The 14,656-nt window shown below is 45.3% G+C and overlaps 1 protein-coding gene and 1 non-coding gene across 3 annotated transcripts in view; one reads left to right on the top strand and one right to left on the bottom strand.

Annotated features, from left to right (window-relative positions):
* Positions 1-14,656, top strand: part of LOC135907452 (uncharacterized) — a 90,901-nt gene that overhangs the window by 39,557 nt on the left and 36,688 nt on the right. For both annotated transcript variants that reach the window (XM_065439141.1, XM_065439142.1), the window contains exon 14: positions 12,443-12,507. In XM_065439141.1, coding sequence (XP_065295213.1) covers positions 12,443-12,507 — 65 coding nt within the window. The remainder of the gene's footprint in view (positions 1-12,442; positions 12,508-14,656) is intronic.
* On the bottom strand, positions 1,893-1,965 carry TRNAT-UGU (transfer RNA threonine (anticodon UGU)). Its single transcript has one exon. It is a non-coding gene; the product is annotated as a tRNA-Thr (tRNA).

The raw sequence follows: 14,656 nt of genomic DNA, 5'->3' as shown, positions 1-14,656 counted from the left end.
GTATGTGTGGTTATCTGCATGCAAGCTTACTTTTTTTTTTTCACTGATATGTGTAGCAGTTTAAATCTGTACAACGTCTCTTCCATGGTTGTTTATCATGCCTCAGTTTCTGCTGTTCTGAGTAGCGCAAGAATAATAGTGCTTATGGAGGTTTGTGATGAGTGGCACACAATTCGTAAACATCAGTATTGCATAATTGAATCCTAAATTGATTCAAAAGAAACCTTCTGCAAGTGGCAACAAGTTACCTGTAGTGCAATTTTTTATGTTGAAAATGCACAGGAACAAAAAGTGCAAGTACTGATGGGCTCTCGTACACATGTTGCACTGGAGGATTTAATGTAATTACATTAAAATGACATTGGCATTGAATGGTATTAATTGACTGCTACACAAAAACATTTAATGTATTTAGGATCGAATAAGTCTGAAAAACTCATTTGCTTTTGCATTCAAAATGAATGTTTACCTCTACCCCAGAAACACATTAAAACAAGGAAAGTATTTTTTACTTGAGGACTGTGTTAAGGCAAGAGTTAACAATTTTGGAGTACCTTAAGGCATTTATTATTTTAAGGAAAAAAAAAGGTGTATACTGCAGACTATCACAAAGTTCTTATTCTACATCTCAGTAGCATTTGGCGCTGCTTTTCTGCTTGTTGGCAATATTATGTACACTTGGGTGCTGCTTGTGTTATTTCATTCACTTTAGAGATATGCTGTGTGTGTTAGTGAAAAAATAAAAATTGGGAAATTGTATTGCATGCTGCTGCGTGGACACTAGTGTGACCGCATTTTTGAAAACATTGATACATAGACAAGGCACTTTTTTTTCTTATACCAGGTGTGCAGGGTATTTCAGGGCATGTCTTGGAATAGCCATAAACATTAGTATTCTATCTGTATAGGTGCTTTACTTCATCCATGCCAACCCCTCTGCCGTCTATCTAGCACATTTATTCCAGGATATCAGCTTTCAGTATGATGCTGGAGATGAAGCTGTACGTACCTGTAGTCTCCCTACATGCCTGCCACAGAGACTGAAAGATCACCACTTTCTTTGAATGCCACAATATTTGTTGCTTGTGGCGTGAGACAAGAGTTTTTGGTCAATATTATCTGTGAAAAAAGACAAATTGGCACTGCCAGTAGTCAGATGCCATTCAAGCAGTTGAGTTTCTTCAGCAGGTGGAGGTCATGATGAGTGAGAACCCTGAAAAATCAATTAGTATGGGCATTCCAAAACGGCTTCGAGTTGCAGTCAATATTCAAGCTTGCTATGCACGATTTCATTGGGCGCCACTCCTCGGTAACAGATTTGCTTTCTCCCACAGCGCCTGTGCAACCCAAAGGTGTCTGGTTGTGAACTTCTGCAGTGGCGTCACCCTTAATGTAGCTTCTTAGTTTTTAATATCTAAACCTGTACACTGCTATGTATGGCAAGCATCACTGAAAGGGAGACTAACAAGCAGCCACAATGATAAAAACTTGACAAACATTGACAAACAAGCACTGCCCAGCATCAACATGCTGCAGGCATTCAGCTATTATTGAAGCTGAAGTCACTCAATAATTGATTGTGAAGATGGTTTTATTTATCAGTTTTATATAGAAGCAGCAAAGGAAACTGTAAAATATTTGGAAAGAATATATCAAATCTTGTCTGAAATATTGTTGCTATTCGTAAAGTCTTATTATCTCCTCAAATATCTCTTGCACCCGGTACTGTGCAGTGTACTTTTTCATTAAATGTTTTTTGCATCTTGTTTTATTGTGTATCATGAGAAGCCAACAAAGACACCAAGGACAACATAGGGGAAATTACTTGTACTTACTAATTGGATTAAACAATTGATAAATTAATGGCAACGAAAGTGGATGAAAAAACAACTTGCCGCAGGTGGGGAACGATCCCACGTCTTCGCATTACATGTGCAATGCTCTAACCAATTGAGCTACCACAGCGCCGTTTCCCCATCCACTTTCTTGGTATTTATGTGTTACTCCTAGAAGACAAGAAAAGAGCGCTACAAGGACGCGGACTAAAGGAAGAACATGTACAACAGACAGGCGCTCGTCTTTGTAGCACTCTTTTCTTTTTTTCAACTATGTTAAACCAACTCACCCACATCAAGCTTCTACTGCTAGAACTAACCTTGGGAGTGTTAGCTAGCACCACCACTCACAAACCTTGGCAGCGGATGTGGAACGTCCTTTCCGCCATGGGCGTCACGAGTACGCGATCTTTCTGAGTGAAGGCAACTGATCAATAAACCCGCACATACTACCTGAAGGCATCAATGTTGCCGGATCCGATACCCTCATTATGTAAGAATGAGAAGAAAGGGGGTTAACGAAGGGGCCTGATTCTTATTAATCGTATCATGAGAAGCCATCAAACAAAGACACCAAGGAGAACATAAAGGAAATTACTTGTACTTACTAATTGAATTAAAGAAATGATAAAGTAATAGCAATGAAAGTGGATGAAAAAAGTTGCTGCAGGTGGGGAACGATCCCACATCTTCACATTATGGGTGCAATGCTAAACCAATTAAGCTACCGCGGCGCCGTTTCCCTATCCACTCTGTGGATCGGGGAAAGGGGGCCACGGTTTTCTCTAGTGTATTTTTAAATTTTTGCCTAAAGGTGATGTATGTTTATCAAGATTGTTTATCAGGCTCGCTGACTATGACCGGGTGAGCATCCACAACCACTGGGATGACACCAAAAAACTTAATTACGTGTCTTTTTATTTGAGCGGTGTCGCCAGCGTGTGGCACCGCAACCACGAACGTGATCTGACGACGTGGACGGCCTTCAAGACTAACGTGACAGAGGTATTTGGGCGCCCCACGGTTTGTAAGCTTCGCACTGAGCAACGTTTGCGTGGTCGTGCGCAACAGTGCGGGGAGACATTTACCACCTATATAGAAGATGTTGTCGACCTCTGCAACCGCGTTGATGTTGCAATGGCTGATGCAGAGAAGATCCGCCATATGTTCAAAGGCCTTGAAGACGACGCCTTCCAGATGCTGTTGGTGAAAAATTCCTCGACAGTCTCTGAACTCGTCAGTCTGTCAAAGCTTCGACGAACTGCGCAAACAACGCGTAGCCACCCGCCAATCTACACCTCAGGCCACTTCAATGTCGAGCTTGGCTGCTGCCCCGGATAGCACTTCGCTGCTACTACAGATAAAGGAGTTCGTCTGTGAAGAGGTGGCTCGTCAGCTTTCCTTGATTCCACTTGCACACGGCCAGCCGAGTACTTCGTTGGCGCCTGCTCTCCAATCTGTCATCAAGGAGCAGGTAGCCGACCACATTTCGCCTTCTCTTCAGCAGGCTCCGACGGCCGCTCCCCTGACGTACGCCGAAGTCGCGATGAGGCCTGTGCCACAGACCTACGGCCCCCTTCGCCTGCCTTTGCGCCCACCCGTATCCCCTCAGGTTCGTCCACTGGTGCACTATACACGACCTCAAGACCATTGGTGCACGGAAGACAACCGTCCGATTTGTTTTTATTGTGGCCGTGCTGGACACGTGGCATGTCACTGTTGCCTGCTTACACTGAACGTCCCGAACAATGTGCGTCCATATGTGCCACGTTTCCAACAACGTCGAAACTATTTGGACGCCTTTGAATCTCCTTCTGCTGTCGACACTGCATTCTCCGCCGCTCGCCGTTCACCTTCTCCTCACTGCCGCTTGCTTTTCCTCATGCACCGGCGGCGGAGCCCTTTGCGCCAGGAAAACTAAATATTGCAGTTCAGGAGGCGAGAACTGCGGTGCCAGCGAAATGTATTAGGCCTCACACTTCCCCGAAGAACGTTATTGAAGTTGCGATAGAAGGAACAGTGACGCTAGCACTTGTCGATACCGGCGCTGCACTTTCAGCAATAGATGCCCGTATTTGCCGCAAGATAGGAAAAGTGACGACGCCGCTTTCTGGACTGTCTCTTCAAACTGCCAACATGCAGCACGTCGAGCCATCCGGCGCCTGCACTGCTCGTGTCGTAATTCAGGAGGTCCTCTATATCATAGAATTCATCGTGTTGCCATCATGTTCACACGACGTCATATTAGGTTGGGACTTTCTCTCCACACATCATGCGATCATTGACTGCGCCCGTGCTGAAATCGAGCTGTTTCAGTTTTCAACCAATATTATCGCTGACCATAAGGACCATTGTCGCAAAAGCGCTGTTTCAGAAGACACCGTTATACCTGCCTGGTCTTCCACTCTTGTCAGTATCTCTTGCGAATCTGTAGATGACGACACAGTACTCTTCGCTCCATCCGAACTCTTAGTTCACCGCCGTTCACTACCACTGCCGTTCGCCGTCCTCGAGTTCAAAGCTGGCGCCTCTCTCATGTGCGTCTCAAACCCATCGGCTGAACCAATTACTTTATGCCGCCGTGAAAGCCTCAGCAAAGCAGAGCCACTGACCTCATCTTCAATATTTGACACGATGGACGACTCCACTTATCTTGCTGCTCTCGAGGCATCGCCTCCTCAGTCACTGCCGTGTTCTTTTACGCCATCTATTGCCAGTGACCTTACGACGACGCAGCGAGACGAACTTCTTCGCTTGCTCCTAGGCTTCTCTTCGTCTTTTGACTGCCAAGCAACATCACTCGGCGCCACAACGACTGTTTCGCACACTATCGACACTGGGAGCCATGCACCAATTCGACAGCGTCTCTACCGAGTATCGGTGACTGAAAGACTCGTTATCAATGACCAGGTGAACGATATGCTCAATCGCGGTGTCGTCCAGCCTTGTAGTAGTCCTTGGGCATCACCAGTCGTCCTAGTTCAAAAGAAAGACGGCACCATACGATTTTGCGTCGATTATCGAAGGCTTAACAAGATTACCCGAAAGGATGTATACCCGTTGCCATGTATTTTTTAAAATTTATTTACAGTACCCTCAGTGTAAATATACATTATAAAGGGGAGAGGCTACATAAAGGAGGTAAAAAATAATATACAGGAAAGGCACAGTATAAGTAAAAATAGAAAATTATACTAGCTCACTAATTTACACAAAAAAATAGTAGTCGTAGTTCACCATAGAAATCTCATCATACATTTCAATATACAGGTTGGGAATGATAGGTAAATACATACATAGTTAATTTGAAAAAATAGTGCTTATACAATAACAAGTCCCATGATATATTGAACGCAAGTTTCATGATTTACATGTTAACTAAAGCATTTCTAAATATAACAGGATTACTTATGATAACAATAGATGCTGGCAGACCATTCCATTCGTTGCATGTTTTAGGTAAAAATGATTGCGAATGTGTTAATGTGTTAGAGGGAGGTACATGTACAGTCGCGGATGAAAACGTTCAATTCCCGAGCAGCCTGTAGCAGTAACCAGTAAAACTGCCCACGACAACGTTGTTAGCATATTCTAGTCGAGGTCCAAAATGCAAATACCAGATTGCGTTGTGAGGTTGCGGAGATATTCAGCTTTTTCTTAGATTTCATGGTCCATAATATTTTGTCCGCGACTGTACCTTGTGCGTATGATCTCTACGTGAAAAGATGAATGGTGCTGGGTTAATCCATGCCGACCGAAGCGCAGCGTTCTGGTAGTAAATCTTATGAAATAAGCATAGGCGTGATTGTTTCCTGCAGTTTAATAGAGAAGGTAGGTTTAGAGTAGTCTTCATTTGTGTTACGCTTGCTGTATGATGGTAATTAGCTAGTATAAACCAAGCGGAGCGATTCTGGACACTTTCAAGGCAGTTAATTGAGGTGACGTGATGTGGGTCCCATACTGATGATGCATATTCCAACTGTGGACGAACATATGTTGTGTATAACAAATGTTTGAGTGATAATGGTGCGAGCAAGAAGTTTCTACGAAGATATCCAAGTGTGCGATTAGCTTTGCTCGTTATAAAGTTGATATGGTACTTCCAGGATAAGTTATAGGTTATATGGACGCCCAGATATTTGTAATTCCTTACGCTCTCTAAAGGAATGTTATTAAGTAAATAGGCAGGACAAGCTTCATTAGTACGGGATATTCGCATTGATTTACATTTCTTGGCGTTAAGCTGCATGTGCCATTTTATAGTCCAGTTATGCAGTGTGTTTAAATCGTCCTGAAGAGATGAAATATTAGTGTCATTAGTAATTTTACGATATATTACGCAGTAATCTGCAAAAAGACAAATTTTAGACGAAATGTTATCAGCTAGATCGTTAATGTAGGTTAAAAACAACAGCGGCCCAAGCACAGACCCTTGTGGAACACCTGATTTAACTGGGGTTAGAGCTGAATTAACTTCATTAGTGCTTACAAATTGCATGTGGTGTGTTAGAAATGCTTTTATCCAATTAAGTACATTAGTATAAATGTTTAGTGCGCTGAGTTTAGATAGCAGTAATGTGTGGTGTACTTTGTCAAAAGCTTTAGCGAAATCAAGAAAAATACAGTCCGTAAGAAATCCGGCCTCCAAGTTGGAACGCTAGTCGTTAGTAAAGCAAAGAAGCTGGGTATCACAGGAGAATGTTTTACGAAAACCATGTTGGCTAGATGTAAAGCAGTTGTTAGATTCAAGGTGATTGATTACCTGAAAATAAATTACGTGCTCCATTATTTTACAGGTCACTGAAGTCAAACTAATGGGCCTATAATTAGAAGGGTTATGCGTATCACCAGATTTATGAATTGGAACGATGTTAGCCGTTTTCCATTCTAAAGGCAATGTGCCGTTGTGAAGCGACTGAGAAAAAAGTAATTCTAAAATTATCGAGCAATACTCACTAGTACTGTGTAAAAATTTAATGTTAATCCCATCAACACCACATGACGATTTCAATTCTAATTTATTTATAATCTATTTAATACCGTTACTATTAAATGCTATGGGATCCATGTGGGGGTACTTTTTAGGCCGTATTTCGGGAGGAGGAGTAACATGCGAAGATGGCGAAAAGGACTGTACGAAGTGTCATTTAGCACGTCAGCGCATGCGTGGTCAACGATTGCTTTCCCAGTTAGTGAAGTTAGAGTAACCTTTCTAGTGCTGTCTCCTTTCGTAGAGCTCCAGAATGCCTTATTGTTAGTTTTCAGTAGCTTGGGAAGGGTAACGTTGTAGTAGGAAAATTTTGCAGACCGTAAATTTGAAAAGTACGTGGCAGCAGATTTGTATGAAAACCAGCGTTCAGGATTTAGTGACCGCTTAGCGATACGAAATAGGTGTTTCTTTTTGTTACTTAGTCTGCTAATGTGTCTGTTATACCACAGTGCGTTACTATTTGAATATATACGTCGGACTGGAATATAACAATTTATTAGATCAGATACTTTTTCTTTAAAGAGGCGCCAATTTGTCTCGACAGAATGATCAAGATGGCAAGGTAGAAATGTGTCAAGAAAGGAAGCAAGTTCGTTGTTTATTGCCGAGAAGTTAGCCTTTTTATAATCTTTTCTTTCCTTAAATTGTTTACGTTTCAGTGGTAGTGATATCGTGATTGTAAAATGTAATGTATCGTGGACGCTAAGGCCAGGTAAGCGCGTTATCAGGGATATAATATCAGCTGATGATGTCAGCACGAGATCAAATAATGATGACGTAGTGCCTGTTACATGTGTTGGAATAACGACCGTTTGCACTAAGGTAAAGTCGGAACAAATAGCGATAAACTGATTAGCCTCACTGCATGATGGGTTAGAGAAGGGACATGTGCTCGACCAATTTATGTTAGGAAAGTTAAAGTCACCTATACGAATTATCTTTGCTCCGGGGAATCTTACTGTTAATTGATTTAGACAGTCATGCAGGTGATCACAAAACGGACTATTCGAGGGTGGCCGGTAGCAGACGCCTAAGATAATTTTTTTGAAATTAATGGTTAAACAACACCAGATGGATTCAATTTCAGTGATTATCGGTACATTAAGGCACTCAACGTCTTTACTAACAGCAAGTAATACACCGCCCCCTATTCTGTCAGTACGGTCATTCCGATACAGAACGTATCTTTTACGGCAATGAAACAATTCTTCGTTTGTTATTTTGTTAGTCAACCAAGTTTCAGTTATCGCTATTATGTCAGCGTCAGTGTCATCAACCAGAGAACACAATTCGTCCCTTTTATTAAGTATACTGCGAATATTAGTGAATACAATAAAAATAACATGTTTCAATGAAGTGCAAGCATCTCCCCTTGCGTTGATGTTGTATTGACGACGCACTTGACTGTTTGCAAGGAGCGGAGTTTTTTTCCTTCTTAGATCTCTGCTCTGGCTACTGGCAGGTGCCCATGGCTGACGCTGACTGTTCGAAAACCGCGTTTGTAACACCAGACGGCTTGTATGAATTCACTGTAATGCCGTTCAGTCTGTGCAATGCGCCCGCCACCTTCGAACGCATGGACGGCATCCTACGCGGCTGGAAGTGGCATGCTTACCTCTGCTACCTCGACGACGTTGTCATCTTTTCTCCTGATTTTCCGACCCATCTTCGGCATTTACATCAAGTTTTGTCCTGTCTCTGGAATGCTGGTCTCCAGCTTAACTTAAAGAAGTGCCGATTTGCAGCTCGAAAACTGACTATATTAGGCCACGTTGTCTCCAAAGAAGGCATTCTTCCTGATCCTGCTAAACTTTGTGCCGTATCCGAATTTCCGAAGTCCACTAACTTGAAAGCACTACGCAGCTTCATTGGCCTATGCTCTTATTTTCGATGTTTTGTTCGCCATTTCGCTACTGTGATCGCACCACTAAACCAACTTCTCCAAGGCGACAATGAACTTTCTGCTTAGTCGGAAGCTTCTGATGATGCCTTTACGACTCTTCGTCGCCTACTCACGTCTCCGCCAATCTTGCACCATTTTGATCGAAGCACACCTACAGAACTTCACACTGACGCCAGTGGTGTCGGCCTTGGTGCCGTGCTCGCAAAACGCAAGAACACTAATGCTGAATACGTAGTCGCGTGTGCCAGTCGTGCCTTGCGAAAGCTGGGGCCAATTACTCAATAACAGAAAAAGAGTGCCTGGCTATCGTATGGGCTCTTCAAAAATTTCGTCCATATCTCTACGGTTGACGCTTTGACGTGGTGACGGATCATCACGCTCTTTGCTGGTTGTCCAACCTAAAGGACCCGTCGGGCCGCTTCGCTCGGTGGGCCCTCTGAATCCAGCAATATGATATCCGTGTCGTCTATCGCTCTGAACGCAAACACGCTGACGCCGATGCTCTCTCGTGCTCCCCAGTTACTTCAGACAGCAGCACTTCTACCGGCAGACATGACATCTCACCACTTGACATCCTGGACCTGGCATCGGAGCAACGAAAAGACCCATGAATCGTCATGATATTCGACTTTTTGTCCAATCCTCCGGCAACTTCGGCACCTCGAGGGTTACGCAGACAGGCGCAGCATTTCACAATCCGGGACGGACTTTTATACCGCCGCAACTACCACAATGACGGCCGCAAATGGCTCTTAGTAGTGCCTCGCCACCTACGACAAGAGTTCTGCTCCGCTTTTCATTCTGACCCGCAGTGTGGTCACGGCGGAGTGTCAAAAACTTGCACACGGCTTCGCTTACAATATTATTGGCGAGGGATGTACACCTTCGTCCACAAATGTGTACGCTCCTGCATTGCCTGCCGGCAACGCAAATGTGTCCTGCATCTCTCCACCGCACCTCTCCAACCACTTCTCTGCCCAGCTCAGCCATTTGACCATGTCGGCATTGATATATGCGGGCTTCTTACATCTACTGGCGCTGCCAACCGATGGATTGTTGTCGCTGTAGATCATTTGACACGGTATGCTGAAACCGCCGCCTTGCCTGCCGCATCAGCAAAAGACATCGCCTCGTTCATTCTAAACAACTTCGTTTTCCGCCATGGCGCACCTCGTGAACTGTTGAGCGATCGGGGCCGCGTATTCCTCTCGGATGTCCTGCAGTCACTCCTATCTGAATGCCAAATTATTCACTGCACTACTACTGCTTATCATCCACAGACCAATGGCTTAACGGAACAATTCAACAGGACTCTTGGTGACATGCTATCAATGTAGTTTGCATCTGACCACTCCAGCTGGGACCTTGTACTTCTGCTTGTCACTTTCGCATATAACATTGCCTCTCAAGCCACTACCGGATTCTCGTCATTCTTTCTGCTTTACGGCCGCCATCCCTCCAGCACCATATATACGGTTCTACCGTACCGGCCGGACCCTGCTGAATGCTCACCTGTTTCTGCGGTTGCTCAGCACGCCGAGAAATGCCGACAACTGGCCCGTTCTTTGACGTCTGCTCAACAGTGCCACCAAAAAGAACGCCATGACCTCAATCCTCCCCCTCACCCCTTCCCCGTCGACTCACTCATGTGGCTTTGGGTCCCGCCTGTTGCTGTTCCTGGCCTTTCGTCCAAGCTCCTCCCGAAGTACCACGGGCCCTACCGCGTGGTTGCACAAACATCACCAGTGAACTACGTGGTCGAACCCGTATCGCCATCTTCTGATCTGCGTCGTCGGGGGCGAGAGACTGTGCACATTGACCGGCTGAAGCAGTATTACGATCCGCCCACCTCTCCTACATCGCCAGGATGGCTACTCTTCAATTCCGGGGGTGATTGTGACGAAGAAGATCGGCAGGCTGAAAAGCCCCGTTGCCATCGCGTGGCACGTACCCAGTTCGTTCGCGGGCTGCGCCCTACCTGCTGGTGCTGAGTTTGTCGCTGCTGCTCTACGAGCCGAATAAACCCCCCTTTACAGCGTGTATACATGTGCATAAATATGCGACAGCTGTCATTATTGGCCTCGAGCTCCACCACTGGAAAAGCTGGCGCCACCGTTGGCGTGACGTGGACATGACGTGGATCACGTGGACATAGCGGCCGCGTCGGCTGCTTCGAGAGCGCCGAAGCGAGCTGAAAATGAGAGTTTAAATTCCCTCGTACGCTGTGGTCCTCATTTAGCGGCGAGATTTTCCCGCTTCGAGTGTCTCCTTTACAACGCTTGAAAGCACTACAATAGGTAGTGGCTGCCTTTGAAGGCGCGCAACATGGTAGGCTACTGCTCGGTGCCGCAGTGCCGGATGTACGCAACGGAGCCCCGTGTCAGCCTTATTCACACGTAGCCGCAGGACAAGAAGCTGCGTGAAGCTTGGCTCGCGAAACATAAAACCGGCAAACAGTCATCGGCTACAACTCGGGCATGCAGCAAGCACAGACGTGAGGAAGATTTCTGCTACGGCGCCGGGTCTGCGATGTTCGTAAAACGCGCGCTGAGACGCTCCCCGAGTCCGCTGCCAGACTAATGTCATGACGGTTTGGTCTATGAACTTGTCGATGCTATAGATACTGGCAAGTTCACTGGAATGGAAAGGGAGCGGTAAGACGCACATTAAAAAAGGCATGGCATATGGTCATGTTTGTACGTGTTATGAATGAATGCACTGTATTACAAAAATGAAGCAGCGGGAATCGCAAGCTGAGAACACCGATAAACATACAGTGCAACTCAACTCGAGAAATAATATGGAAACGTCCAAGAATTTAGAAGAAAAAGAAAAAGATTGAATCGTCGCGACAGCACATCACAGTCCCCGAGGAGTAGGCGTCGAAGTCTCTACAATGAAATTTTTTGAACAGCTCTGAAAGCACCCACGCAACAATGGTTGCTTGTATACTGTCAAATGCTCATATTCTGTGGCCTAAAGCTCATGGCACGGTGCGAAAACGCGCTCACAATGAAAGCAAAACATTGTTCGCAGACCTGCATGCGGACGCGCAGTCGGTCGCTGGGAACCCGTGCGATCGCTGCATTGAGGCTTCATTCTGTTATGCCCCATTTGGTTATACAGGCAGCCCACTCTAACAACATATTTCACATAGTTTACTCTCAGCGTTTGGCTACCTTTGACGCAAGAAGCCGGTTCGGGAGACTCCATTGCGGCGACCGCGCGCAGTGGCATTCACTGTACGTATTCGGTAAAGAGAGCGTCTGTAAACGATTCTGTGCTTTCAGTTTGTCCAAGATTATTATTTAGACAGTAAAAAACTTCTCTCATTTCGAAAATACTTACAGAAATGTCCGGGAGAGCTTGCGTGTGCTGTTTTCAATGAGCGCTGACAGCAAAACCTATCAGGAGCGCGCCGCGTGATCCCTCATACTATGCCAGTGAGCCGCTGCCGATAGATGGCGACTCCGTAACTCCTCGCCGCCAATAGCTGAAGTGGTTGGGCACAACATTCATCATACAACAAGTTTGGGTTTAGCTCGCCCCGTGGAAAGTTTTTTGCAAATTTGCCCCATAATTTCCTTAATACTGGTGTTGGCTGGATTAATGTAATTGTTACTAGATGTGCCTTTCGATTACCTTAGTTTTTTTCTCTTCTTACAGTTGAGAGTTGTTAAAGGGTTTTCTGTATCTAATGATCATTCTTTGCAGTACTGGGTGGAGCTTGTCATGGTCCTGATTAGCCAGAGAAGCATCAAGGAAGAAGACAAACATATGTGAGAAAACGTTGAACTCCTCCTGTTTAGTGCCTTACTATGCCAAGACTTATCTTTTCTTCCTGTTGTGTCATCTTCACAAGTTGCAAAACATGTCATGAATATGCAGTTATGCAGCTCCAGTTTTGGTGTTGGCAGAAATGATAGTCTACCCCATAGTACTTGCTTTATCTCATGCTTACCTTACACCATAACCATCAGGTACGTCATGCTGAAACCTACTGTGGTGGCGAAGTGGCTTTGGCGTTGGGTGCTAAGCCTGAGGTTGTAGGATCTAATCCAGGCCACAGCGGCCACATTTCGATGGGGGCGAAATGCAAAACGCCTTGACTGTGCATTGGGTTGCATTAAAAGAAACCCAGGTGGTCGAAGTTAATCTGGAGTCGCCCCACTATGACATGCCTCATAATTATATGTGGTTTTGGCATGTAAAACCCCAGAATTTAATTTTTTATTCTTCATGCTGGAAGTCTCTGAACAAATACGCTGTTTAATAATATTTTACAGAATGTTATCAAACAATTAGTCCTATTATACTAGAATATACAACCTTTGTTTTTTCGTTACTTTCAAACATTTTTTGTGCAACTGGCACTCCGTAACTGTGCCACCTTCAATTAACCAAATATGCTTGCGTAATGAACAGTTTTTCCCCCCCTGCAAAACGGAAGCAAAATTAGAAGATGCGTTTATTATGCGTTTATTGGAACTTTTCCAAAAGAGCAAAAATTGAAAAGACTGCAGCGATTTTAAAAATCCTTTAAATAACTTCCTTTGCAATGAATATACATGTCCACTATTTACAAACCATGACATTTTTTTTATTGCACTTTACTGCGCATCGCAATCACCAGACCTGTCATCCAAGTCGCTGGCCGCTTCTTCCGCATCATGGTTCCAGAACAGCTCGTCCTTGCTGCTGTCCAGTGCATTTGTGATGCCAATGTTATTTAAGCTTTTTGTGGTCAGGTCAGCTGGCAGCGAGTTCCATGCATCCAAAATCCAGGAACACACCAACTCTATGGATGGCCTCTTAACCTTGCCAATTGGTGTCAGTGTGCCCTCCCTGGGCCATCCACTCCGTGTACAAGCATTTCATGTTGTCCTTATTAAATGGCTTGTTTGTATACACATCTAGGGGCTGCAGCACCAAAGTGTGCCCACCTGGAATGATTGCAAACTCAGTGCGCACCCGCGCAGGGGCGTCTGCGTCAGGAGACATTTGGTGTGTTGCGACACCACGTACCTGAGCACACGAAGGTTGGACCCTCCTGTGTGTAGCGGTGCGCGGCTTAGCCATGTCTGGGGAAAGGGGGATTCTGGGGATTGAGCCGATGCCGGGTGTTCGAACCTGTTAGGCCCCCACACCTCTTTGTCCTCTGCTTCACATAGACGGCACCCCCGGACTGACCCACCCGGGGGAAATCGGTAGTTGCCTTTTCCTGTCTCTCTCTCCCTCCAACCTTCGTCTTTCTCTCACTTTCCACCTTCCCTGTCTTCTCCTGGCTTCCCTTTACTTCCAATTTTTCCAGGCAGCAAGGGTTAACCTTGTGTGAATAGCCAACCCAGGTTATTTCATATTTGGTTATAGTGATAACGTACAGCTGGCATTTGCAGGACCTGTTTTTACAGTTCCTGTAGCGTCCCCTTGTAGGGCTCCACGGTGGGTGGCTGGCGTTATTGCCAAAAACTACACATTCCTCTATGGATAGTTCCATCCCCCCACTCCCTGATCGCCCTCAGAAAAGAGGGCGCACCGATGAAGTATTCCAGTTTTTTAGTCGGCAAAAGGAATCCTCCCCCGTTTCCATGGTATTCATTCTCAAAAAGCAGATAAACCAGTTCGAACAATTTCACCCTTCCTTGTTTCCAAATCATTGACTGAAGTGTTTGGTCCAGGTTATAAGGCGTCCAGGATGGCAAGCGGTGATCTCCTCTTGGAGCTCCGCAACCAGAAGCGGCATGAGAAATTGCCAAAACTAGTGTCATTTGAGGAAACCCAAGTAATTGTAACCCCGCGCCGTACAATGAACACAATCCGCGGCGTTGTCTCGGATGATGACTTGCTGGAGCTCACTGAGGCTGAACTCTTGCAGGGCTTCAGTGAACAGAATGTTATCACTGTCAAAAGAATTAAGATGAGGCGTGA

This window comes from Dermacentor albipictus, chromosome 1, assembly GCF_038994185.2.
Source record: "Dermacentor albipictus isolate Rhodes 1998 colony chromosome 1, USDA_Dalb.pri_finalv2, whole genome shotgun sequence".
NCBI lineage: Eukaryota > Metazoa > Arthropoda > Arachnida > Ixodida > Ixodidae > Dermacentor > Dermacentor albipictus.
Note: the sequence above shows the minus strand (reverse complement) of the source record. Positions and strands in the feature narration are given on the sequence as shown.